Raw genomic sequence first — 27,137 nt, 5'->3', positions numbered from 1 at the left:
GTTGGACTCTTGGAACATTCACACTGAACCTTTAACTTCATAGAGCAAAAGTAAAAAATATGTAGGGCAACAAGACAGGCAGAGTAAATAGGCCATGACCCTAAACAATTTAGCTTGCATTTCTTTGTTTGTTTTGTTTAATAGTGGAGTATATGAATATGTTATTGCCATGGACAACTGACCAAACTTGGTATTACATTCAAATATGTTCTTATTTTCTATCAAGAATGATATAAAATAAGTTTGATCACATTTATAGTGGAGTATATGAATATGTTATTACCATGGACAACTGACCAAACTTGGTATTACATTCAAATATGTTCTTATTTTCTATCAAGAATGATATAAAATAAGTTTGATCACATTTATAGTGGAGTATATGAATATGTTATTACCATGGACAACTGACCAAACTTGGTATTACATTCAAATATGTTCTTATTTTCTATCAAGAATGATATAAAATAAGTTTGATCACATTTATTTCCCAAATCTTCAACAAGCAGCGACCAGAATATATGAATGGAAGTTGTGTACATCACTGAGCCTACTGTTTGCCTACAGTAATACAATGGAAAACATGCCATAATGTGTAGTACGAGTACAGTACACTAAGGTTGAGCTGGGTGGAAAACAATATGTAAGAGCTGAGAGGAATAAGAGATACAAGATCCAACAAGCCAACCGAAACAAATGTTCCCCTACCGCCCTCTAGTGAAAAAAACATACTAATACACTTTACAAATACCAATAAATCATATTGTAGGTTTCAAATGCATATAAACTGACTGTTAACAAACATGTCTTTTATTCTGTCATATAATTATTAATTGATTATAAATTTACAATACTTACTTGCTTTTATTTTTGAAAAATTCGACTCCGCTTTCATCAAGGACCCGGAAGTACTTACTTTATTATGCTAACGATGTGTCATCAACACCTCAGAAATTAGGGTGGAAACTGCAAATGTTGGAGGAAAATAAGAGTACCAGGCTTCTGTTAACATTTGTTTAGGGGCCAGTTTAAGACAAGTAAGTAACATTGTCTTTGTGAACAGGCTGTCATAAAGTTAACACGATAGCAGGACTTGCAAACGGACTCAAGCTGCTTAGCTACGTTGCTATCTTCCACAGCTGGATTGTTAGCAAGCGGGCTAACTGGCTGATTCCCTGTCTGTCAACTTGACGGGACTGGAGAGAGATGTCCTGCAGCTTATTGGAGTTTTGTCGGCTCCAAGAGCTGAAAACGGTCAGGGACTACTTGTTCCTGAGCCAGAAAACCGAGCCAGTGGAGGAGAAGAATCAAACGGGTATGTTACCAGGGCTAGATAGACGATGCAGATGCATATGTAGCATGCTACAGCACATTACTGTTAATCAAAGTGACAACAGTCCAGTTAGCTACCTCTGGAACTTGCTAGGCATAACACTAAGTTAAACAAAGCAATTGCTAACTAACATATTAAGGACTATAGATAAATACCGTTAAACAATGCGGCTAAAGGTTGCAGAGGGTGTGTGGTTCACTTTTTGTCGGGAACTGACGTTGTCCTTAAGTTTTTGTCTACAGGTGACAGTTGGCGAAATTAAATAATCTTGACTGCATAAAGGACCGCCCTCTTTATGCATAGCAGTGTTGTACAAAATAATTATTAGAATAAATATATATTCCGAAACCCCTACATGAATTCCTTTAATTCCTGTTTCTAATGGCTCATACTTTGATGGTCAGGCTTTGTAAAGAGAATGATGGATAGATCTTCATCTGTGCTCTGCTAACAATAGCACCAGGCCAATGAGAGGCGAGGAGGAGAAATGTGTCTGCCCTTTGTGCTATGAGTCATCCTACATGAGGCACCTGAACACATCACTGCAGGATGCTCAACAAAGGAGAGCAGAGACACATGCACAGAAAGGGCACGTGTACTTGTTGGCCTCAAGGCTTCCTTTCATGTGGATGCATTCAGACCTACTGATTGTGCAATCAGCACAATGTTGTAGCGCTGGAACATCGACCCCCAAACACTCTGCACTAAGGCTTAATGCATTATATATGTCCATGGCAACTGGATTTCATCCTGGATTTTGCTACTTGTTCTGTCACTTTGTCTTTAACACACTGTTAAATGTTTTTAGGTTATTTCCCTGCAGCACAACTTCTATCAGTACTTCCCCTCTTGTACTCTTGTACTTTCATTTAGTTGTATACAGTTTGGTAGAACATCATCACTATGTCTGTGTTCAGTTAATATTTTTAGTGGTTGGCTTTAACACTTCCATACACAACAGCTGTGACTTAAGCCCAGGATTTCACCCCCTCTATAACAGTGAAATTAGTCACTTTTCTTGGAACGTGTGATCACTGTCATGTTTGATATGTGTATGCTACCAGAAGTGTCAGGAAGTTCACCGGGTCATATTAAAAGTCAGCATGATGTCACAAATTATTAATTGGATTTCCCTGTTCCCCTTTTACCTAACAGAAAATGAGATGTCCTGGGCCTCTTCGGACTGGGAGGCGACATGGGATAGTGGAGAAAACAAAGAGGAGGGAGCCACTACTGCCACAACGGTCTGTCCTTTTGTTTGTCATTCTCTTGTCTAACATTATCATAGCAAAAGACAGTACAATAACACAAAAGCTGCAAACCACTTTGTGAAATATGTGAAACTGACCTGAGGTGTTGTATGTGGTTATCACTCATATATTTGCAGATTGACAGGAAAGGTCCCCTCCCTCTGACTTTCCTATTTGCCCCACAGGTGGAGGAGGAGACCACAGAGCAGAGGGCCCCTTGGCTGCAGGACTGTGTAGTGTCCCTGTCGCCCTGCTCTGACCTGCTAGTAGTGGCCCGCGAACAGAAGGCTGTCTTTCTCTCAGGTCAGATGCGCAAACACACACTAGAGTTGTGTCTAGGGCTGCAACTAAGGATTATTTTAATAATCGATTAATCTGTCGATTATTTTTTCGATTAATCGGCGAGGAAAAGGCGAGCGAATAAAAACGTGTCTTTAGTCTTACAAACTATACCACCCCAGCTTTACTACTGTTATTAACGAGCTAACGCTAACTTGTAGCAGGATAACGAGTAAACAGCAGCACCAGGAGAGCTACTGGAGGGACGTTACGTTCCTCACTTCAAAACGGAACAACAGTAGGATTCTGTAGTGACTAACCTGCTGTTGAACTCCCTTCCTCCTCATCAAGGACTCCAACATGTTTACGTTTTAGGTGCTGAATCATCACCGTGGTGCTCCTGTGCCATGCCATGTCGCTTTTGCATATCTTGCAATTAACACACCTTTTCGATTTATTTAGTGTGAAATGCTCCCACACCTTGGATGACTTAGGTCGTACTGATTTCTCTTCCTCCGCCATGTGTTTCAGAACAACTTTACGGGTCTCTCCAATGGTCTTTCCTCTACCTCCGCTCTGCACCGCGCTCAACTCAACTTTTTTTTTTATACTCAAACATCTCCGCGACTTATTGAGTGGCGTAATAATCGCGCGACACAATGAATCGATAATGAAATTCTTTGCCAACGCTTTTAATAATCGATTTTATCGATTCGTTGTTGCAGCCCTAGTTGTGTCGATTGACGGTTTTGCCGGTAAGGTCCAAGCGTCAAACCGATGAACCGGCATTTGTCATTATGACACGTTCTGGCAAATTAAAAAGTAGCCTTCATCAGCAACCTGTGCCGACGGAGTCATGGCGCCAAATTCCGCTTGAGTAATAAGCAATATGACAACTAGAGGTGTTCCGATACCAGTATTGGAAACGCCTCCAATTAAGCCTAAAATGCTGGATCAGATATCGGTGAGTATGCAAGTCTATGCACCGATCCGATTTCACGTTACATATCATTTATCAGCTCATTTACCCTACACTGGAACATCAGCAACCCTGATGTAAACTATAACGTTATCAGATGTGTTCAAATGTAATCTTCTGAAGAATTATGACCCGTTTACATTTTTTGTTTTTAACGCACTGGAATGGGATCGGTACCTGTTAGCGGCAAATATTCAAGTTTAGGTACTGGCATCGGGAAGGAAAAAGTGTATGGGAACATCTCTAATGACAAGTGTTTTTTTGGATGACGAGAAGAGACAAGGAAGAGTTAGTCTCACAGAAAACTAAAACTGCGCCAGTTGTCGCTACACTCTCATCCATGAGCTCTCTCAGTCTCACTATGGTCCACTCAGGAACAGCTGCTGAGTCAAGTGCGATACCTAGTTGTAAACTTCAGTGTATTTGTTTGATGTTAAGCGCTTGTTTGGTTTAATATCAAACCAGTTTTTAAACCAGCCCAACCCTAACACACATACACACTCATCTGTAAGTACACAGAGGAGTTATACTTGCTGTTAATGTTCATTGATTCTTCCAGCTAAGTGGCGCACTGATGACGGCGGCAGAGAGGAGATGACCTTGGCTGTGTCTTGGACTGGAACCCTTAGCACTGACGAAGGGTAAGAGTAAAATTAGGTTAACTTGAGGAGGAATGAAAATCACAACACAACAGTTGAAGGGTTGGCATTATATCTAATTAATAAAGGAAAATTACACTGTATTGGTTGAAACTTACAGGCAAGAATTAGAATGATGAAAGTCAGACTGACAAGGAAAACTAGAAGAGAAGGGTCACGTTGAAAAGGGATATTAGTTTGACTGTGGGGACACAAGTGAAACATGAGCTAATGCCTAAGTGACTCTTCTCAGGTTTATGAGAGAGAGAGAGCTGTACAGTGAACCACATCCTACTTTATGTATGTTTCCTCATTGCAGAGAGTGTGTGAGCAGCTCCATCTGTATACCATTGGCAAGCCAGAAAAGGTAAGAAATCCTTATGTAAGAAATAGAGGATATGCAGAATGCTGTGTATGTGTACATGACAACGTGTTTGTGTGTTTGTGTTCGTGTTCTCGTTCTCAACAGGAGCTCAACAGGGCGGCCCGATTGGACATGTGTAGTTGTGGGTTTCACTTCCGGCTATGTCCGTTTCTACACAGAGGTACCATGCCGATCTTATCTTTTTTTTAATGTACTACATTTTCAGATATTCAGCTGAAGAAAGAGAAAATTAAACAAGTCGGTTTTAAATGTAACGCTGGTTATGTCTCATCAGAACGGGGTTCTCCTCCTGGCCCAGCTGCTGCATGAGGACCCTGTATTGAGGCTCAAGTGTCGCACATACGAGATCCCTCGTCACCCTGGAGTCACTGAGCAGGTGATGCACACATTGTACACGCCTATCAGAACTGTGAATGAAAATGATCAGTTTGACATTTTGGCAAATACACATATGTTTTCTTGTCAAGAGTTAGATGAGAAGATATCTGCATGATAAATACGGAACCTAAAGCCAGCACCCAGGTACCTTTAGCACAGCCTCCTCTGGTTTCTAGAAACATCACAGTGACTCCCAGAAGTCAGTTCTCCTGGTTAGAAATAGTCTGGCACATAATTCCTCCCCCCTCGAACTATAACAACGAACTAAATAAGCAAACTGTAACGTGTATAAGTGAGCTTTAGAGATGCTCATACATCAATTTTGTTACATTTAGATGGAGCCAGACCAGCTGTTCCCTCTCCGTTTCCTGTCTTTATGCTAAGTTAAGCTAGCCGTCTTCTGGTTGTAGCTTCATATATACCATACAGACACAAAAGTGGTACCAATCTTCTGACGTAACTCTTGGCAAAAAGGCAAATGTTGAACACTTACTTTATTTGTATTTTGACATGTATGTGAAAATAATTCTTTAACTCCCATTTCTGTGATGAAATTGAAGTTGATGTAAACTCAAGGTTCTCTTTCCCTGAGCTTTTGACCGTGTCCCACCATGTTACTCAGCAGATGTATAATGATGGATTTTCATCCATCCACAGCATGAAGAGTTGAGTATCCTCTACCCTGCTGCTCTGGTCACTATCGACGGCTTCAGCCTCTTTCAATCTCTGCGTGCCTGCAGGAACCAGGTGGCACGAGGTACAGCTGCTTGTGTGAGCATGTGTGGAATAGTGTGTGTATGTCGCCAGTATCCAACTGGTAGTGTTCACAGTATGCGCATATGCTTGTGTGTTCATATTGTAGGATGAAAGTCATGGGATTCTAGTAGTAAACGTTAAGTATTAAGTGTTAAAAGCATTTTGCGGTAACTAGAGATGTGTTCTTCACTTGTTGGCTGGATGGATAGTGTTTACCATAAGGCATTTAGGTACAAAGGAGATGTACACTAAACTACCACTGCCAGACGCACACGCTTATACAGTCTCTAGAAGGTTAGAGGCCGTAGCTTCAGCAGGGTTTCTCTGAGCATCTAGTAGTGCGGGGTGTGTGTGTGTGTGTGTGTGTGTGTGTGTGTGTGTGTGTGTGTGTGTGTGTGTGTGTGTGTGTGTGCGTGCGTGCGTGCGTGCGTGCATCTTTCCATCAATGTGCTTTGTGGGCTAAATCAATTCTTGTCACTTTTAAAGGACAGTGCTCCAGTTTTAAATGTTGCTGAATGCAAAACATACCTGCTAGCTATAAATGATAAAATTCCTTGTCAAAACATTTGGTAACCAAATGACCGGCTGTGCTTTTTCCATCCAGCGACAGCAGCAGGTAGTGATGTGATCCAACCTCCTCCCCTGGCCTATAAGAAGTGGGGTCTGCAGGACATGGACACCATTGTGGACCACAGTAGTGTGGGTGAGACAATATTTTTTTTTTACTTTTTAAAATTATTTTTGTTCATACCGGTGGTTGATTGCCCCATGTTGGACTGAATGGTGACTTACTCATCTTTCTATTACATATTACTTTCTTTAATACTTTTTTTTTACTCTCGAAGCTTCTATTGAGGTTTTTGAATGCAGCAACGGAACCGCAGTGAAAACATTTTAATTTATTTTTAAAGACTAAACGCCAACAAATATGGATTGAAGCAGAATATTTCGGAAGATGAAAACATGTTGTGAATTTTGGAATTGATTACATCTATCTGTTTACAATAAATTGTAACTTTTGGACTTCACAATGCTCCTGAGTTTTTGGAAATGTTTGGATCACACAAGTCAGAAACTCTCTTGCGCAGCAACCACTGAAATGTAATTCTACAAATGTAATACTGATCATTTTAGTGTAGTCTGATCTTAATTAATTGTGTTAATTTAAACGCAATAAGTAAATATGCAAAAAAAGAAGCTGCGCAGCATTTGAATGTTGCTTTAGAATTCAATTGTTAACCTTATGAATGATGCTTTGAACTATATTTAGACTATATAAATGTCTTGTGCAGTGGAGTCGTATAATGGGAAGAGATTATTGTATAAAAAATAAGTTTGACAAATTGTACAAAGTTAGCCAATTTTGAAAAACTGGACGCCATATATGCTGGCGCGAATGTATACTACGTAACCTAAGCTGCTGTCCAAAAATAAAAAATTACCAAAAAAAATCTGTTTAAATAAATGATTGACATTAAAACACTGCTGCACTGATTCCTGTTCATCCCTGTTCTCTCTCATCTCTCCTGTTAGGCATCATGACGCTGTGTGTGTTTGACCAGATGAAGAATGCATCCATCCTGGGCGGGTTTAATGCGTCAGTCAAGGGCAGCCCCCCCGCCATGAGCCAGTATGTCACTGTGGGAGGTGGGCCATACACAGGCTTTTACTATGCTGTAGAGGTGAGAGAGAGCGATGGAGCAAGTTGGGCTGTTTATTTCCCTAAAAGAATGACTGTAATGATTAATTATTACTCTCTCTGTCTGTCTTTAGGGAAGCTCCCAGCCTCTCCTCTCTCACGTGGCTCTCGCTGTGGCCAGTAAACTTACATCAGCCCTCTTCAGTGCTGCCAGGTGTGTGTGTGTGTGTGTGTGTGTGTGTGTGTGTGTGTGTGTGTGTGTGTGTGTGAGAGAGAGAGAGATTCCTTCATTAATTAACTTTTCTAAAAACGTTTCCTGAATTTGAAAAACAATAGTTAAAGAAAGCAGGTAAAGTCAATGAGTATTTAATAATTTCAATAATTCCATAATTTCAAAGGAGCAGCATTAAATTAGCACCACATTTCAATTTGTGTAGTTCATTTTTTTTAAAGACAATTAGGGTTGCCCAGTGTTTCCGTGCGCCAGTGAGGGCCTTCATTTCCTGTCACATACACAATTGAAGGCTAAATGCAGCATTATTGACAACTTTGTACTGCTGCAACAGCACAAAGCAGCCCAATCAATACTCTGAATTATGGCCTGTTCTCTGCTCAATGCCGGCTTAATCCATACTGGGGGGTAGTTTGCTTTCATTCCCTTCTCCCTTATTACTTTTCTATACTCTTGTCTCCCTTAATCCTTTCTTTTTGCATCATCATATTTGTCTCTTGCTAACTTTCTCTGTGTTCATATTTCATAACATTACATTACATTACAGTCATTTAGCAGACACTTTTATCCAAAGCGACTTACAATACAGTATCTATCTACACACCGTAGGCACAGCTACGGAAGCAAATTAGCAATCATAATTTCTTCTTGCTATTTTTCCTTCTAGTGGATGGCTAGGTTGGAACAAGCACAAGAATGAAGAGGAGGCTGTTCAGAAACAGAAGCCCAAGGTGGAGACTGCAACACCTTTGGGGATCAGGTAGCAATCATGATATCTTGAAACAAATGCAGCAATGCCCTTTTGTGCCTTATTGATATTGACAATATGAAGCTTGTTGATTCCCCTCCGTTGTCCTTTTTTTAAAATCTGACCTCTTCCGCCCAGATTTGGTCTTCCAGACTCCCGTCGTCACGGCGAGTCCATCTGTCTGTCCCCCTGCAACACGCTTGCAGGAGTAACGGATGACTTTGGTCGAATCACACTGCTGGATTTGGCCAGGGGCATTGCCATCCGCATGTGGAAAGGTGAGGACAGAGTAGAGAGGAAAGACCAAGGACTCAGAACTGAATAATATAGAGGTTTTGAAGAGGTTAAAGAAATAGTTTGGATGTTTTGAAGTGGGGTTGTATGAGGTACTACAGTAGATGAAGGTGTACCAGCACATGAGCAAAATAATGTACTGCTGTGGACTGGGGCATCTAAAAATAATCCAGATCACTTTATGTGTATGCTATAATAAGTATATTTCTATCGCTTTACTTTATGTCATACAGCCCTTTCTGTTGTGGTACTAAAGTAGGTGTATCTATGCTCTCTTCTAAGCCACAAGACATTTTAGACAAAACAGTCATTTTACCTCACGGGACACAGGAGTTGCTGGTCTACCACTGCCTCGATTGGTTAGTTAGTTTGTGTTATTGTGTGACTTTGGAAAGTCTGAGCTAACACTTTAAAACATCAAATCACACAACACTAACTGACTAACTGATCGAGGCAGTGCTAGACCAGCAACTCTCGTGTTCTACTAGTTGAAATGACTGTTTGTCAAAGGAGTCCTGTCGTTTTGAACAGTGCATTGATAGCGACTTCAGTTCCCGGTCAGAAAGGGCAGTCTGGCGGCAAGGTAAAGCAGTGAAAATATCCTCCTTTTTAAATTTTTTAAGGAATCGTTTAGCTGCTGCCCCCGTCCACAGTAATAGCCTTGTCATAAAACGCCACTCCAAAAAAATCTGAACTATCCCTTGAAGCATGGAGCACGTGCTAAGAAGGTAGAGGTTTCATATCCCTCTTTTACGTTCCATTTCTCTTGTCTCTATCGAAAATATCCATGTGGTCCGAGAGACATGCATCATGCATCAAACATTCATAGCCTCCTTCTTTAATATCATAAGACCATTAATTGATTTAACTTAACTGCAGGTTACCGAGATGCTCAACTGGGTTGGCTGCAGGTTCCGGAGGAGCGCGGTGATCGGGAGTTCTCCCCCTCTGCCTCCCTTCCCAGACGCCATGCGTTGTTCCTGGTCATCTACGCACCCCGCAGGGGAATCCTGGAGGTGTGGGGGATGCAGCAGGGGCCTCGAGTTGGAGCCTTCACTGTGGGCAAACACTGCAGGTATAAACGATGCGAAAACTGAAGGCGTCAACTTTTTGTGACGGCTATTTCTTAGACTCAAAAGCATCGCAAACAAAGCAGCATGTGTGCATTTCCGTATGTAGTACCACAGAAGAATCTGCTGTACACTCGGACACTCTGGGATAGACAAACTGGGGAATAGCACACAATGTAATATATGTAAAATGTTGTTGTTTTGTGCGTGTGCACTTCCAGGTTGCTGTACGCTGGCTACCGTCTGATGGGGGTGAACAGTGTGACCAGTAAGGGCTGGCAGCTCCACACCCAGCAGGTGTGTCTGCTGGATCCCATCACAGGAGCATTGAGGACAGTGAACATCCCCTTCCACCTGGCCCTCAGGTTGGTTCACAGACATACATGAACCTCAGAGATACTGTAGGTCAGCGTTTGTCATGTGTGCGCTTTTAAAAGAAATGGTCCAGCACCTTTTGAAGCACACTAAATAATACTTCATACTGTATCTCACTTATTTAAACCACATTTGGCTCATTTTAATCCCATTTGTTTTTCTGAATCTTCATAGCTTGTTACCTAGCTAGCTCCCCACTAGTGACCGCCTGCTTTCATGCATGACTTTCTGGCTCGCTGGCTGTCCTCTGCTCCTGTGTGAATAGCAGAGAGACAGGGCCAGGTTTCGCTGCCTCATGCACACACAGAAAACCTCAATCTGTCTCTTTCTGCTCATATACCTCTTCATGTCATGTCATATAACATGGAAAATTCTGCTCATTTCTGATTGTGTCGGTTTATAACGGACGTATCGTTTTTTTACCGATTCCCCTTTGAAATTTGAGTCGAATCAGAGTTTTGTATCTGTTTAGCCGTATCGATTTAAACTCTACCGATTTCCCGACACATTGCAGTTAATCATAATGGTATTATGTACCTCAGCTATAGATTACTTTCAATCTACATTACTTTTTGTACAAAATGTACTCACTCGACTCAACAGGAGGCACATTAAGATCCTGATAAAGAATGGGAATTTATGGTAACTTGACTTTCATCATTTACTTTCACAACCAAGGTTTTCAACCACAACTTCAAAAGTCTTCATATTCTCACAAACAAATTACCTTCACACATGAATTTTAGGCTTTGATATCCAAACCCTTCTTTATCGCTCTTCCCCCTTTCAGTGACAAGAAAAGCGAGCGAGCCAAGGATATGCACCTGATAAAAAGACTGACTACTATACTGAGGAGCAGAGAGGTGGAGCCTGGTAAGGGATACAGGATGTATGGAGATGGAGATGTAAGAGAGGTTTGAATCTGTGTCCTTCCATGTGCCTACTATCTTTTTACTTTTTCAGACATTTTGGAGAGCGAAGCCAAAAGTGTGCTGCTGGATATCAAACACCCCGCCATTAAGAAGCAGGTACAAACAAAGATACAAAACAAACTGACTCACACACTAACAAAGGGGCCTGTTGTCTTTGTGGTAACAGTCTTCTCTCTTGCTTCCAGGCTTTGGAGTCTCTGCTGTCAAACAAGAATGCTCCTGTCTCATGTCTAACTAACATCACATGCGCCTTAAATGACACTCTGAAGCAACAAGGTAACATAACGATTTATTATTAAGAGAATATATTGTACTGTAAATGTAAAATGTTCCATACATATCATACAATGGTTTATCTCTCTTTGTTCGTGGTTGTGTATTTTTTCATCACAGACCCTGAAGAAGTGGATGCAGCATTACTCCAGCTCTGCTCCTCACAGCTGAAATTGCTTCAGCTCTACACCGACATCCAGAACCTGCACTCTGGTGCAGACAGAGAGGCCTGTTCTGAAAATGTAAGGACACACACATACACATATGTAAAGCTTGTTAATGGCACTCTTTTTATCACGTTTTCATGATAGGCTTACATAAGGTTTTTGATACAGCGACTAACTAGGGCAGTATTGTTGCTACGTGGTCATTATTAGTATTCATAACTCTATGATAAACACTTATGGTCTCCCCACCCAACAGGACTCCCTCGAAGGCATAGAGGATGAGTTGTCCCGCGTTGGCCCCACCTTGCAACGCTACGCCCAGCTCACCGCGAGACCAAGTGTTTCCTTCGCCCAGGACTCACCTGACTCACCCATGCCAGCCCAAGCCTTTCTCTCCCAGATAGAGTGCACCGATGACGAGGGGTTGAGGGTCACCCGCGGCTCTGAAACCAAATGGAATCATCTAGGTATGGCTACATTTGTATGCACATTGTACGACCAGACCTTTACACAGTTATCCAAGCAGATACCATGACACAATCAAAATATATATGAGGCTATGTAGCATTTTGTTTGACTCAGTATGACACTGCCAACTCAATTGATGCATAAGTATCAAGTAAGAGTATGAAGAATCTTTTGGCAATGAGATGCTGGTAGTGTCTGTCTCACACCAGTGGAAGTCACACAGAGGGTTGTGGAGGAGAAAAGAAAAATACTTTTTGATATACAGAAATCTCACTGACATCAGCGCACCACACAAGCCCAGACTGAGGACTTTGCTCTTGTGTGTCCTTTGCAGGGAACTTTATGTTCTGGGGTTGTCTGTGTGGAAAGAGCCCTCCCCATAAAGTCTGTGACACACTGCAGCAGGCTGGCATCAGTCCTCAGCAGCTGCTGGTAAGATGGAGGAAAAATTGGTTGAAATTAAGTTGAGTTTTGCTCATGGAGGTAAAGGTGCAGTCAGATGATGATGTGACAAATATGTGGACTAATGTAATTATGATATGTAGTTTTTGGAATGGACATGTTGCCTATAGACCCCAAAAACCTTCCATAAAAAGAATATGACAGCAATCCATCCTTGATCAAGTATTTTAGTACAGGAGTGCCACCACTTCAAATGAATGCTCATTCCTCTAATATTTCAGTTTGACCCTTTTTACACCTGCTCCTCTTCCGTTCAGTCTCTGTTGCTAAGTGTGTGGCTGCAAAGAGAGAAGGAGGTGCTACAGAAACCAGAAGAGGCCGTTAGAAATCTACACAGGCTACTCATCGCCCTCAGCGACATGAAAGGTGTGTGCTTGTGTCCAGCGTGGGCTGACTCATTTGCAAAAGTGTTAATTCATGAAAAAAAGAAGGAGAACGTTAACACTTCCTCTTTTCAGGAGCAGTTGAGGAGTCGTGGGACCCCCAGTCCATCTCTCCCTGGTGGCAGCAAATTCGCTGCACATGCATCCAGTCCCACAATGCTGCGGCTGCTCTGCTGGCCGCCTTCGTTGCTCACCGTGCTGCCAAGGCGAGCATCACAAGCCGGGCTGACAGCAAGGTAGTCTCATGCACACACACAGATATACACACAGGAGTGCACTCATCAGTCTGTGGGTTGATTTTTATTTTCAAGTTGGTACTCTCCCACCTTTTTCACGAACACTATAACTACTTCTAGGCATAATATCCGTAACTAAAACCACACTCACTGACCCGTTTTCTGTGTTTGTGTGTGACAGTTTCAGTCAGAGTGGGAGGCGGTGTCCCTAGAGCTGGAGCAGTGGGTGGTGTGTGTTCGCCAGCTGGAGGACGTGCTGGTGCTGCAGACTCTGCTGTTGGTGCCTCCTCCTCAGGGAGCAGCAGGGGGTGCTGCAGCTCAGTGCTCCATCAAAACGCTGCTGGAGGGAGGCACAGGTAAGCTGTAAAGAAGAATATCCTCAGGGATGTATGCAGGCGGACAGATGAGCTATCAAGAAAGACAGCGGCTCTTTTTTGTTTGCTATGATGTGTTTCTACTATTTTTTTTTTTCTGTCTTTGGGTAAATGGGTATTACAACAACAAACAACTGATCCTGAAAAATGGTCCTGACAAAAGAAAACTTTTTCACCTGCCAAAATATGTTTAATCACTTGTTTTCACAGTTGATGAAAACATATCTTATTATCCAAAACGGATTTAAAAAAAAAGCTAAAACAATTTAGACCAGAATGTCTCACTTGCCTCTCAGGGCTTCCGTAATAATCTGGGTGTGGCTACTTAAAACGGATCTTCTATTTGTGTCGTTTTCTTTTTTACGTCTGTAAAGGTGGCATTGCCGACAGTGTCTCCAAGTGGGTGTTCAGACACAACTTGGCCCCTGAGCGACTGAAGGAAATTCTCCAAAAAAGAGAAGATGAAGAGGCAGATGAAAAACTAGAGCAGAGGGCTGGAGAAGAAGGAAATGAGCAGGAGGAGAAGAGCCAAGAGGACACAGACAGGACAGCAGGTCAGGACTAAGAACTGATCAAAATGTTAACTAAAATAACTGGATATTCACTTCTACATTGGCTCTCATGTTAAATAGATGTATCTGTGCTTTTATCGGTAATGTTGTTAATAGTCTTTGTAGATTCATACAGCATTACTAGAGCAATGTTATGACTGCCACAGTACACACAGTACACACACTATATCACACACTTTATACCCTCAGATCAAATCCAAGTCAAACAAAATCCTCTGTGTCTTCCAGAGCTGTTGGTGGCAGTGAGCCAGCGGTTCCCACACTCCCTCTCACCTGACTTGCTCTTCGCCCACTGCTGCTGGGAATATGTAGTGCAGTGGAACAAAGACCCCGAGGTGCACACACACTCTCTCTCTCACACACACACACACACACAGGTTTTTTGTTTATGATAGTTCAGAAGAAGTAAGACAGCCATTACATGTTTTAAAAAACAATGTTTATCTCCGGTTAATTTGGTGTATATTATCACTACTTGCTGCGGCAAGCCAGTTTCACCAAAGTGGGGGAAGGCAGGTTTTCCTAAATCCAAGAAACATGGCTGACAAATAACCAATCCTCTTTTGTTCTTAAATCTGGACCTGTTTCTCTTCCTAGGAGAGCCGATACTTATGGTTGGCTGTTGAACATTTGAAGCAAGTCTCCTGTCCATATATCCAGCTAGGTGAAGGGCTTGTGTCTTTTTTTTGTTTGTTTTTTGTTCATGCTTATTACATGCAAATCATTTTATATATTAATGTCTAATCCATCTAATAATAATTGTATCTATAATTGTTGGAAACGGTGTACTTTTTCTCAGCTATGCATAAAATAATAGCTCAAATATGTGAGTGAAAGTACTGTGTTACCAGAAGTGATGTTAATGTCCCCACTTTGTAAATCAGTAGCCTACCTTCTGAAAATGACCATCACTAGTGTTAATACTGACTTCACTGAATCCTCCTCAAAGGTATTTCTGCCATGATGTGGAGTACCTTCATTGTCAAGCGTTTCTCAGCAGCAGCCTTCCTAATGGAGAAGGTAAGTACACATGAAGTACACAGTGTGTCTGATGGAAGGCGTTGTTGAGTCTGTCAGGCTATATATAAAATGTTAACACTTCCTTTTCCTAGGTGGGGAAGGCACCCAAAGATCGCTTATGTCGACGGGTAAGTACGTATAGATTTGATACGATTATTTTAGATGTGAAGTGTTTCAATTCAAGTATTTAGCTGCATGTTTTAAGGACATGTGTTTATGTGTGCAGGATGTCGGGATGGGAGACAAAGCCATGACGTCGTTCCTGGGCTGCTGTGTCCAGCTGCTGCAGATTCTCATGGAGGTGACTGGAGTATTGGTTAAAAATCAGAGCCATTTGTCGATTTTTGATTTCTATGCAAGTAAAGAGATTCCAGGAAAAACAGAGCATGGAGCATGGATCACTACCACTACTAACCACACCTATACTTGATATGCATTTGATGTATTTGTGAGTTAGCTAGCTGCTGTTTCTCCACAAAATAGTTCAATAGTAATTCTTACAATTCAGTCTAGAATATATAAACATGCAAATGTTGCTCATTTCAACAGTTTAATTGTTAGATATAATGTATCCTGAAAAGTCTGTTCTCAGTGTATGTGCACATCACAACTGTGTACTGAGAGTTGCATACTCGTATGTACAGTACACATGTTAGACTGTGATTTTCAGGTGAACACAATAAGCAAAATATATGTTGTGCAGGGGGGACTTTAAAAACTGTGCATGTGTTGTAATCTGCGCTTGAATGCATTGACTGAACTAAACTGTGATTTAAGGTAATAATGTGGCAAGCACACAAGCTTTTTTCCTCACCATCTCTTCGGCCGCTTTTTGTCACACAGGCGGACTCTGCGGTGGAGGACGTTGCCCCTCCGGAGCTGTCCGTGGAGGAGGCGTGGTGCGGGGCCGAAGGCCCTGCGTCCCTCGTTGAACTCGCTGAACTGGCCCTGGGTCAGAGAGGCGTCTGCTTCACACTGGTGCAACACCACTGCCTGTTAGCCTCCCTGCTGCATGCTGCTATGAGCTTCAGTCTGAGGGTCAAACCACTCAGTCTGTTTGACAGCAAGGTGAGAAGATGGGACACACCAACACTCATGTTGACCTTTCTACACAAGTTAAAAGTCCCAAGAAGACTTAAGACATCATTTACTAGCTACTAGATACTTTTATGTCCTCGCAAATTATGTCATTATGTATTGATTCATAATGCAGTCTTATATATGGAAGTGAAAAAACTTTTCCAAGTCTAACTTGTTTTCTCTCCTGTGTTTATGATTTAAGAATTAAGAATTAAAAAACATTTTTTTGCCTGGATCGTTTTGTTCATCCGTGATCAAGTGTTTATTGTTGTAATACTAATTTTGGCCAAAAGAGGCTAAAGTGCACCACTCCCCACTAAAGCATTCATGTTTTTCATTTACACAACACAAACGAAACACTGTAGTCTAGATTAGTTTGTTCACCAACATGTGTGCGTGTGTGTGTCTTTTGTCCCAGGGTAAGAATGCTTTCTTCAGAGATCTGACGAGCATCCAGTTGATGCCCACTGGAGACATGGACCCAGGCCTGGTCTCGCTACGACAAGAGGTGAGAGTTGGATTTACATCTAGAGGTCAAGAGAAAATGAAGATCTTGAAAGCCAATAGTTTGTTGTCATCTCATTCTATCTTTCCCACATTCCTGCTCTGTCTCAGTTCCTCCTCCGGGTGCTGACCGGCTGGGTTCAGGCTATAGATGATCCTTCCAGCTCAGTCCCGGGCACTGAGCTGGCTCTGCCTTCTAGTGGCCCCAAGGCTGACTGGTGGCCCTCGCTGTGTCTGGAGCTAGGCTCCCTATTGCAGGTCAACCCCGACATCCTGAGGCGGCACATCGTCTGCGAGCTTTACAACCAGGGCCTGGACCTCCGGGCTGAAGAGGCAAGGCAAATTGTGGTTTTCTTTGTGGCAGACAGAAGCTAAAATCTGGATTTTACTACCTTTTATAAAACATAGTGCTTGATAATTCATACAACCCAATGTTCGGATCGAACTCTTATCACCCAGGTGATGCTGGAGGTGGAAGATAAGGATGTGCTGGGCTCCCAGCTGTTGGTGCTGACTGGCCAGAGGCTGAGTTACTCGCTGCTCCACAGCCAGAGCCAGACGCAAGCTGCCATGGAGCTGCTGGCCCGGCTGCCCCCCACCCTCTGCACATGGCTCAAGGCTATGGTGAGACACCAAAACAATGTTGTCTGATACGTTCAAGACATTTCAGGCGCTGGTTCTTAGATGCTAGATGTTCTTTTCTATAAGGACATTTATATGATGCGCTTTCACTATAATATTAATGTCCTTATAATGTAAGTAAAGTCATAGTCCATGAATAATATGTGCATATACTTTAAAGAATAATGAATAGAACTAGTTCAGGATTGGTTTAGAATCCCAAGGTTGACTCTTGTTTCACTGCCCTTTTTATCTTCTTTTTTTCTTTTTCTTTTTTTTCTGTTCTTTGGTCAATTATTTTTTTCCTTTGCTGATCTTGCCTCTGTATCGACAATAACCAAAAAATGTAAGGTAAAAATATGCCAGACAGTTTTGCAGTGCCTGTTTAACAATGGAATGTATATATTGTGTTTTGTGTTGCAGGACCCCAGTGAGCTGCGGTGCCCCCTGGTCCCCCTGTCCCAGACCAGCAGGCTGGTCGGCCGTCTGATTGAAATCCTACCAGAGAACCACGCCCAGTACAGCCTGGCCCTGCACCTTCTGGAGGCTGTGGATGCCCTCACCACCGAGGACTCTCCCTGAGAGGGGGGGAGGGGGGGAGGAAGCATGGTCACCTTTTTAAGGAGTGGTCATAGTAGACAGGTGGAGAGATGACAAGGAAGGAAATAACAGAGAAATGAAAGTGTGTCACTGATGGAGGCAGAGAGGTGTTGTATGTATGGCGACTGCAAATAGACCACCACCACCCACCATCTAATCAGAACCAGGTCTGTAACACCTCAGGATTGGAATTGTGGTGTCTAGAAGTCCCATGCAGTCCACAAAGAGAACGATGATGAACGGCCTTCTCACCCTCTTACATCATTGAGATGGGGGACATGTTGTGTTTTGTCATTCAGCTCATGTTAATACGATACCTTCGTGCTCACAACTTCATTGTAGTAGGCTGTGGGTGGCTAGGATAGGCTTTTAACTTTTTTAATCCATATTTTGGTGCATGTAACATAAATTGTATTGAATACTTGTGTTATTGAAGAGTATTGTCAGGATATGTTTATGAGATGGTTATTAATTAAGGAATGTCCATGTCTTTTCTTTGTCACTTCTCCTTCACTTTCAATCGGATTAACTTCAAAAGTCAGTGTGTTGGTGTCCTCACTGTGTGCCATATCAAGTTCTCTTTGACATTTCTCCTTCCTCTTTCACTTCCCCTCTCATGGACAAAAGATGTATCATAAAAAAATATGGACCTTATTTTGTATTTATATACACAGACAGTACTGTACTAGCTGTGCCTGTAAACCTCCTGTTCTGTAGTCTTATGTCCAGCTGTACCCACTGGGCTGATCCAGAATAAAGAGGTTTCTCAAAAGCTGTTTATGTTGACATATTGCAGTGTTGTGGCTACTTGTTTAATTGTGATCACACTCTTAACATGTTCAGAGTTATAGTATGCCATAAAAAGTCATTAAAAAAGTAACAGTTCAAAAATTGTAGTATAGTATGTCATAAAAACAACAATATGTTGAAAAAACTTTAATGAATAAGTCATGGTATAGTTTGTTATAAAATGCCATAGTATTGTATGTCGTAAAAAGAATAGCATATTGAAAGTATGTTGATAAAATGTCATTACAAAATCATATATTAAGTTAGAAAGTATAAGTCATAGTATAGTAAGTCAAAACAAATGTTATAGTGTAGTATGTTGACAAAAGTAAAAAAAGTCATAGTAGACATAGTATTCATGTAGGCAAAAGTCTTAAACAAGTCATAGTGTAGCATATCATAAAAAGTCTTATAGCGTGTCGAAAAAAGTCACAAAAAGGTCAGAGTATAGTATAGTAGTATGTGGAAAGAAAGCCATAGTATAGTATGTCGGAAAAAGTCATATTATAGTGTGTTGAAAAAGTCAAGGTATAGTATGTTGAATACAGTCACAAAAAGTAAAAGTTTTTTACTTTTTTAATATAGAATGTCAAAAATACTCATAGTACATTATGACAAAAAAATGTATGGTATACTATGTCATTGAAGGTACTAAAATGTCAGTCCAGTGTGATGAAAAAATCACACTGGTATATATATATCATGGTATAGTTTGTTAAAAAAAGTAAGAGTATGTCAACAAAAATAATAGTTTAGTATGTCGAAATTAATTTAAAAGGCATAGTATAGTATGTTAAAAAAGTCATGAAAAAGTTGATGTGAAAAAAGTATACTGTAGTGAAAAAATATCATGTCGAAAAATTGTCCTAAAGAATGTTAGTCTAGTATGTTAATAAAAAAATACACGCTAACGCTACTTGCACACTCACATTTTTTAGAGTATTTCCAAAAAAAACATCATTAAAAGTCATATCATACTATGTCATTTAAAAATTCATGGAAAATGATCATATTAAAGAGTGTATAACAAGTCATAGTATGGTATGTTGTTAAAAAAAAATCTAATTATATATTTAAAAGATATCTTAAAGAATGTCATAGTTTTGCATGGCATTAACAAAAGTCATAGTATAGTATTTTTTTAAATTGTTATAAAAATTTCATAATTTGGTCATTTCAAAAAGTCATAATATAGTATGTAAAAACACTCAGTATGTTGAAAACATGTCATAAAGAAGTCATAGTATTGTATATCATTAAAAGAGTCATAATATAGTATGTTGAAAAAAAGCATAAAATAGTAAGTCAGATATTTATGAAGTTAATAGTAAACCATGGCATACAAAGTCAAAGTATATTATGTTGAAAAAGTATGTATTAGTCATTAAGAAAAGTCATAGAATAGTACGTGAATTTTTTTTCATAAAAGTCATAGTTTAGCATGATGAAAAAAGTTAATATAGTATGTAAAAAACAACCATAATAAAAAAAGTCATGATATAGTATGTGGAAAAAATATCTTGAATGTCATAAATCATATTTGTCATATAAAGTAATATAGAAAGTCCTGATATAGTATGGCATAAATAATGTCATAAGTCATAGTATAGTATGTAAAAAAAAACAAAAAACATAGTATATGATAAAATAATAAAAAGTCAGAAAAAAGTAATCATATTGTATGTAGAAAAAGATTCATAGTTTTGGATGTCGCAAAAAAGGTCACGGTGTAGTATGTTTAAATAATGTAATAGTATAAAAAATAGTCAGTATAGAATGTCAGAAAAAAGTCAGAAAATGTCATAGTATTCCATTTATTTATAATTTAGAGACATTTTTTTCCATACATCTTTAACTTTATGGGAACGTTTACAAGGAACAGGATATATTATATAAAAGGTAAGCGTTTACAACAACTTACCCACACCCAATATACATTCTGTACTGCTGTCACATAGTGACACTCAGAGGAATGAATTCCATTCCCCTGTATTTACACATTTAATAAAACTGATAAGCCACGTGAATGGCATCCCCTCTAAGAAAATACAAGTATTCCCAATCAAACACACAGTAAGCAATCTTACTCATGCTATATCAGATTGTTTGGTGCAGAGTTATCGGTCAGAAAAGCGCTCCACAGTGACTATACCAGAGCCTTTCTGGAAAGTTCAGAGATCTTCATCGAATTGAAAAAAAAAGTCGCTGCTGCTTCATGGACATTGAGCGTTGTGGTTTTGTAAGTGCATAAAACAGTTGGGCTTGGGCCTGAAGCCCGTTTAGACAGTACGCTTTGTTATCTGCTATTAGGACAGCCCTGTGCTAAGCTGCAGGCTCTCGTGACTGGCAGCGGCCAAAACGGAAGAACACAGGAGTAACTGGGAGTCAGTTTTACACCTCTCAGCTGATGGCGACAGGGATTATAGAAGCCGGTCTCTATTCAGCCCTCAAGAGGAACTTCACCCGAAGCATGGGAAGGAAACAGCCGAGGCGATGTTCACTGGTCGTCACGGTGACAGGACGCTTTGTCAGTGAGCCGATGAAACGATGGTCTGGCAGCGCGGGCACAGGCAGTCCGCAGAGTCCGCGGTGTAGCGCCGGCACCGTGGGCACCTGGCAGCAGCGGTGGGCACTGCTGCTATGCTATAGGCACTGTCCTCTCGTATGACACCACCTGACCGGACGGACAGACAGACAGACAGACAGAGACACACACACACTGAGCATGTTGGAAGTCATCTTATTCACATTTTGTCCACAACTGTGTAGACCTTTTTCACTGCAGGTAACACTGGCTTTTATCAGTCAGAATATTCATGTGAAAGAAGAGGAGTTGTCCATTACAAGCAACATCATGAGAACAATGAGTTGGCGATTTAGTGTGACGTTTTATGAAATGATACCCGCAGGGTGATCTGGTGATAGCAGTAGCAAAAGAGGATATTCAGAGAGGTAAAAATATATACGATATGATCACACAATTTAAATATAATAAGAAGCTGTTTGAAACAATGGGAACTAAAATTATCAACTCGTGGTTGTAAACCTCCATCAACCAGTCAAGTATCAGCTTACATCCAAAAATGTCATCGCTTCATCATTTTTTTTATCCTATTCGACATTTGTATGAAATTAGCATAATTAGCATATCAATTATTCAGTTCCGGCCCAAAATGTGTTTTGTGAGGTGACCTTTGACCTCCAAAATCGAATCAGTTCATTAGATTAGATGAATTGATTTGGATGTTTGAGTCAAATTAGAAGGAACGTTCCTGAGGTATCCCGCTCTGGAGACAGGGCCCTGACACATACTACATCAGTGTTGGCCGGGTGCAAATGTCTGCTGTGAAAAAAGGTCCATTAAACATGATGCAAAAACTCTACTATTTCCCCAATCCTGGCTGATTTATCTCTGCACCATTGTACCGACTAGCTCAGTGTGGACGTTCCTCACCCTCTAGGTTGATGAGGAAGGAGCCGTGGCTCAGCAGGGCGTCTGGGGGAAGGTCACGGGGCAACACGCTGGTCAGGTTGACCCGTGCGACCATCATCAGCTCAGCCAGCTGGGAGGAGGTGGAGGTGGCTTCCTCTTGGAGAGACTGGGAGTGGAGAGGAGGAAGGTTATGGGTTCATGTCCCTTTATATAGACTGATAATATATAAATAAAAGCATTTGGGATTTCCAACATGTGTGTAGCATATTTTATATTTTGTTCTTATCTAATTATTACAGATCAATAGTATTGTAAACATGCGTTACATTATATGTTGCATGTTATGTATATTACAGATGACTTGCAACCCATTTATTTAGAACATTTCATACAATATTTTATCACACATTATATTTGTTATTATTATTAATATTTTATGTGTGCATGATTCTAGCAGCCTAGAAGTGATGTCACATGATGTGTGGAAGTTCTCAAGCCTTGCAGAAACATTTTACTTTTAAAAAAAAAGAAAAAAAAGAAGAAAAAAAAACAAGTCAAACAACTGGAAACAATCACTATACTTTAAATCTTCTGCAGCATTTGAACATGTGAAGTCCTTCTCAGTGTCTTTTGTGGACTCTCTCTGTATAGTGGTTTGCTCACAACATTTGATTTACCTCCATGAGCTCAAACAGCAAACCGGGTTCAATGGCAATGGTGAGGTCGTACTGAGCGGCATTTTTGCCCGGAATGGAAGACAGGAAGGAGTCCCTGATGGCACAGGCCCCCTCCACTGCCTCCTCCAATCCTGGTCGCCGCCACACTGAACTGCTTTTGATCCAGCCGCTCTGAAATAATGTCTCCCCTTCTGCAGAAGCAAGTACGATTCATGAATACTCTTTGTTAGCAAAAGAACACAAAATGTATAGAGAGATGGTGTGGTTGAAAATGCATGCGGGGTCATATGTTGTAATAACACAACAGCCTCACAACACGAACCAACTGACACGTACCGTCATGTCCTGGTGCGTGTAGATAGACCTCCTCAGCTAGATGTGGCAGGATGGGAGCTATAGATCTGGTCACTCCATCTAAAATTTCCTCTAAAACGGTCTGACATGATCTTCTGCCCAACGAGTCCTCTGGATCACAGTACAACCTGATTTAAAGAGGCAGAATTAAAGGAACAGATGGAGGGAGCGAAAAGGAAAGAGAAAGAGATACGAGAGTTTCACAGATACTCAACCCGTGGGCCTCACTTTAAATTTAACACGGCCAAAAATTAAGAAAGCCCAAAATGTCTCTCATTGAGGCATGAGTGTTAAAGCCAAGTAAAGTGATCAGAAGAATACAAGCACAGCTAAACCACTAGTGGTTCTCATGTTTTCAGCCTTTACCGGTCTTTGATGATGCTGAAATAGAAGCTGGAGAGCTCTCTGGTGATGAAGGCTTGGAGGACACGGATGGCCCTGCCGGCATCAAACTCACTGTAGGCGTCTGTCACCTGCAGACACAGACACACGTCATTGGCTTCCACCGGTGCACTCATTTCAGTCAGCGGCTCATACCGTGTGGCCTGAGATGAACACGTTGTGCACCTAAACAGACCTTGATGCTGTACTCGCGGAGCAGGTGCAGCATGTACTGATCGATGTAGTGCATCTCTTTGGGGGTCCACAGCCTGCACACGTGGGTCGAAGCCCTGCAGGTTGCCGAGCAGGAACTTCAGAGTGTTTCTCAGCTGAAAGAAGAAACGGGGATCAGAGTGTGAAAAATAAATGGAAAATAAGCAGTCACTTGCACCATGTCCTCCCTGCACTGGTACCTTGCCGATACTGTCTCTGGCTGAGTTGAGAGCAGTGGGTCCAATCTGAACCTCAGAGAAGACGTTTGACTCCGCCACCCACCAACGCAGCACATCCGCCCCGTAGGCTGGCATACCGGGGTCCTGGAGAGGGCGGGACATGTGAGAAAAAAAGTGTGTCAGTAATGTGACTTTTGGATTGAAGTGAATTAACTGTAGTAAAAGTAAAAGTAATTGCAAACTGCAATGGCTGAATGCTTCATGAGCAAATAGAGCACAGATGCACCATCAATACAAACATCATTTTATCTTTAGTGAATCAATTAGTGACCCTTGATAAAAGTAACTGATCACCCCAAGCACTAAAACATACCACTTACTCCTTGAAATATCTTGCATTGCAGATAACAATTTAGTTTTACTCTGTCAAGGTTTTGAAATACCATCTGAATTGCTAAACAGTTCCAAAGGATGAAAAAAAATCTATTCAATTCAGATTATTAGGGTGTGGTTAAGGTCTCAGCAGCAGATATATCAAAACTATGGCAATTAAAACCAGAACTATCTGCGTAGTTACACACCACAAAGAGAAAATTCTGCCTTTTATAATGCAAAAAGCTGTTATTTTCTTTATATGAACAAATCCAAACAGTATGTATAAAACAGTTTCTCAGCGTTTTCACCGTCTCTCCCCTGACCATACCTTCCCTCCATTAATAACTACATCTGGATCCACAACGTTGCCCACAGACTTGGACATCTTCTCTCCTTTTTCACTGACAGCGAAGCCATGGACCACCAGAGACCTGCACACACAAAACCACAGTCTCATATTAGCAAAATTAGGATATTGTATGTATTACACTTAAGTTAGTGTTATAGAAAATTTGGAATTTAAAAAAAAATATATATTTTGGACTCGAAATGTTGTTTAAAAGAAGAACGCCACTAGTTTTACACATGAAGTTCATTCACCTGTGAGAGCAGCTGTGTAATGGCTTCTGTGGCTCTCAAGGAGATTTCTAAAGTTTCAAATATTCACCAGAAGGCCTACACTACACAGTGAAGGAGTGGGATTTGAAAGAGGTGGGCATCTAGGAGGCGAGGGCAGACCATTTTAGAAAAGAAACGGTGGATTATACGTGTCACTATCAGTTACACCAATGAACCAATCACAACCTTCTTGTAGGCTTGTCAAAGCAATGTCTACCAGATGTTTGTTAGAAAAATGTGTATCCACTAGAGATTGCAGTCATTTGTAGTGCTATGGAAGTTGCAATTCGATCTATTTTTCCCCCATGTATCTGTTACACACTTCCACAGAAAGTGGCAGTAAACAGGGCACTCACTTGTAAGGGGCCTTGTTCCTGACGGCTACGCTGGTGAGCAGCGAGGACTGAAACCAGCCTCCGATCTGGTCCTTCCCTTCTACATATGCATCTGCCCTGGAGTCTGACTCTGCAGGGCGGGTTGCAGAGAAAAGAGGTGTAAATCAGTTAAATTCTACAGTCGAGCCCCACACACACACACACACACACACACACACACAGATTAGATAACCAAAACGGTTAGTGTACAAGAAGACTGTCCCAGAGGAGAGAAACGTCTAGAAAAGACAAGAGAGACCAGCCAGTGTTAGTGTGGGACTCCAACAATTCAGCGTGTGTGCACTCAAGGTGACCATTGCTCAAGACTCAATAAGCATGCCTTGTTTATCTAATTTGAACTCAAGGTGGTTACAGATTTCATTTAGACAGCTATCCGACAGGCAGGTGTTGCAGCAATGGCATCACAGGCACAGAGAACTTTCAGCCTCGTCCATCTCCATCCTGAATCAATTCGACAGACAAGACACAAAAAGAAGTGCAGAGTTTGGGCCGTTCCTGGAAAAAGAAACAAACTGCCACAGAGAGAAAGAGCGGAGGAGAAAAAGCTTCCATGTTTTGGTATTCATAAACACTCCTCACAGCACATTCAAATATGCTATGACGAGCATTCATCAATATACTGAATTGGATTGAATGATCTTCAGTATTTGGGCACAACAAAGGTGCTGCGTTGTTCAGAGGCAGAAGGAAGAGGAGAGATCTGGCAATGGAGGACATTTAAAGCAGACAGACAGGACAGAGAAACAAAGACACGTTGGAAGACAGAGGCAGCTGTGTTGGCCGGTAGACGGAGGATCAGACAACCTGTGACCAGAGGTTTGCGGAGCGGAGCGGGGAGCCAGCTGAGACGTGACTCAGGCTCCTCAGTGTCTCCCTCCATCTCCTCTGGAAAATGACAACACAAAACCAAACACGACATTGAACAGCTCCCCTTTAAAAAGTCAGGATAATATCTGGAGTTCCTGTTATAACAGATGAAAAAAGAAGTTTTGGCAGGTGAAAAAGTGTTTGTTGTTGTAATACTCATTTCAGCCACAAGAGGCTGTTCCAAATAGGACTAAAAGCATTCCCGTTTTCTCCCAGGTGAGTTTCAATTTACATAACTTGCTAACATACAATATTGTATGTAGCTCGTGTTTACCTTGTGTGGAGAAAAAAAAAAAACTCACCTGGGAGTGTACAGGAAAGCTTTTAATCCTACACAGAACATGGGTTAGTGGCACACAGTTTTTTCACCAGTTTCCTAGTTCTGTCTTTGAAAAAAGACATAACTAGGTTAACTAAGGCTACCAGACAAACTCGTTGAAACAGCTTCTGCTGTAAAAGGCTCATTCTTTTGTATGGTTTGAAGATTCTCTGCTGGATTGGGTTAAAATGGATATTTTGGACAGGGTATCCGCAATATAACAGTTTACCTTCTACTGTTCTACTAATGAGTTGCAGACGCAGCACGGTGACATGCTGAGGCTGCACTGCTTTGTAATCCATGTGTGTGGTCAGCTTTTCCTTACAATACACTTTTGCAAAGCAACTTAATGAGTGGACAGTGTGAGTGTGTAAGTAGCTTTCTCTACAATGAAACTGACAGGAGAGTTGATTAAAAGGCATTTGGAAAGCTGCTAGTCAGTGAGCAGGAGAACAACTTTCATCAGAACAACCCCGATGAAAGAAAAGT

At 41.3% G+C, this 27,137-nt stretch overlaps 2 protein-coding genes across 2 annotated transcripts in view; one reads left to right on the top strand and one right to left on the bottom strand.

Moving 5' to 3' along the window:
• Positions 1–939: 939 nt before the first annotated feature.
• Positions 940–18,834, top strand: rab3gap2 (RAB3 GTPase activating protein subunit 2 (non-catalytic)). Its single transcript, XM_068717817.1, has 36 exons — positions 940–1,037; positions 1,140–1,315; positions 2,489–2,577; positions 2,769–2,886; positions 4,401–4,482; positions 4,799–4,846; positions 4,949–5,024; positions 5,139–5,240; positions 5,900–5,999; positions 6,603–6,701; positions 7,532–7,680; positions 7,772–7,851; positions 8,537–8,629; positions 8,756–8,895; positions 9,791–9,986; positions 10,203–10,346; positions 11,147–11,229; positions 11,320–11,384; positions 11,474–11,564; positions 11,682–11,803; positions 11,985–12,195; positions 12,531–12,628; positions 12,916–13,024; positions 13,117–13,277; positions 13,459–13,633; positions 14,026–14,205; positions 14,452–14,558; positions 14,821–14,887; positions 15,173–15,243; positions 15,336–15,371; positions 15,470–15,544; positions 16,087–16,311; positions 16,742–16,831; positions 16,939–17,160; positions 17,287–17,451; positions 17,872–18,834. The coding sequence occupies exons 2-36, from the start codon at positions 1,207–1,209 to the stop codon at positions 18,028–18,030; spliced, it is 4,137 nt and encodes a 1,378-aa protein (XP_068573918.1). The 5' UTR covers positions 940–1,037; positions 1,140–1,206; the 3' UTR covers positions 18,031–18,834.
• Positions 18,835–20,635: 1,801 nt separating this feature from the next.
• The window catches only part of iars2 (isoleucyl-tRNA synthetase 2, mitochondrial), a 14,983-nt gene continuing 8,481 nt past the window's right edge, over positions 20,636–27,137 (bottom strand). Inside the window, 10 exon segments of the mRNA XM_068717763.1 lie at positions 20,636–21,511; positions 22,292–22,436; positions 22,948–23,138; positions 23,284–23,429; positions 23,668–23,774; positions 23,879–23,944; positions 23,946–24,011; positions 24,096–24,218; positions 24,778–24,880; positions 25,424–25,532. Coding sequence (XP_068573864.1) covers positions 21,366–21,511; positions 22,292–22,436; positions 22,948–23,138; positions 23,284–23,429; positions 23,668–23,774; positions 23,879–23,944; positions 23,946–24,011; positions 24,096–24,218; positions 24,778–24,880; positions 25,424–25,532 — 1,202 coding nt within the window. The 3' untranslated portion in view covers positions 20,636–21,365.

This window comes from Cebidichthys violaceus, unplaced genomic scaffold (genome assembly GCF_023349555.1).
Source record: "Cebidichthys violaceus isolate CVI_PGR_0920_01 unplaced genomic scaffold, fCebVio1.0.p SCAF_22, whole genome shotgun sequence".
NCBI lineage: Eukaryota > Metazoa > Chordata > Actinopteri > Perciformes > Stichaeidae > Cebidichthys > Cebidichthys violaceus.
The sequence above is the reverse complement of the archived record's forward strand: the minus strand, read 5'-3'. Positions and strand labels throughout refer to the sequence as shown.

What these genes read in the sequence shown, in the direction of transcription:
- rab3gap2 (XM_068717817.1), top strand. Translation starts at nt 1,207, where the DNA reads ATGTCCTGCAGCTTATTGGAGTTTTGTCGGCTCCAAGAGCTGAAAACG. An exon ending in CGCCCTCAGCGACATGAAAG is followed by an intron (nt 13,025 to 13,116) that starts GTGTGTGCTTGT and finishes TCCTCTTTTCAG; the next exon opens with GAGCAGTTGAGGAGTCGTGG. An exon ending in AGTGGAACAAAGACCCCGAG is followed by an intron (nt 14,559 to 14,820) that starts GTGCACACACAC and finishes TTCTCTTCCTAG; the next exon opens with GAGAGCCGATACTTATGGTT.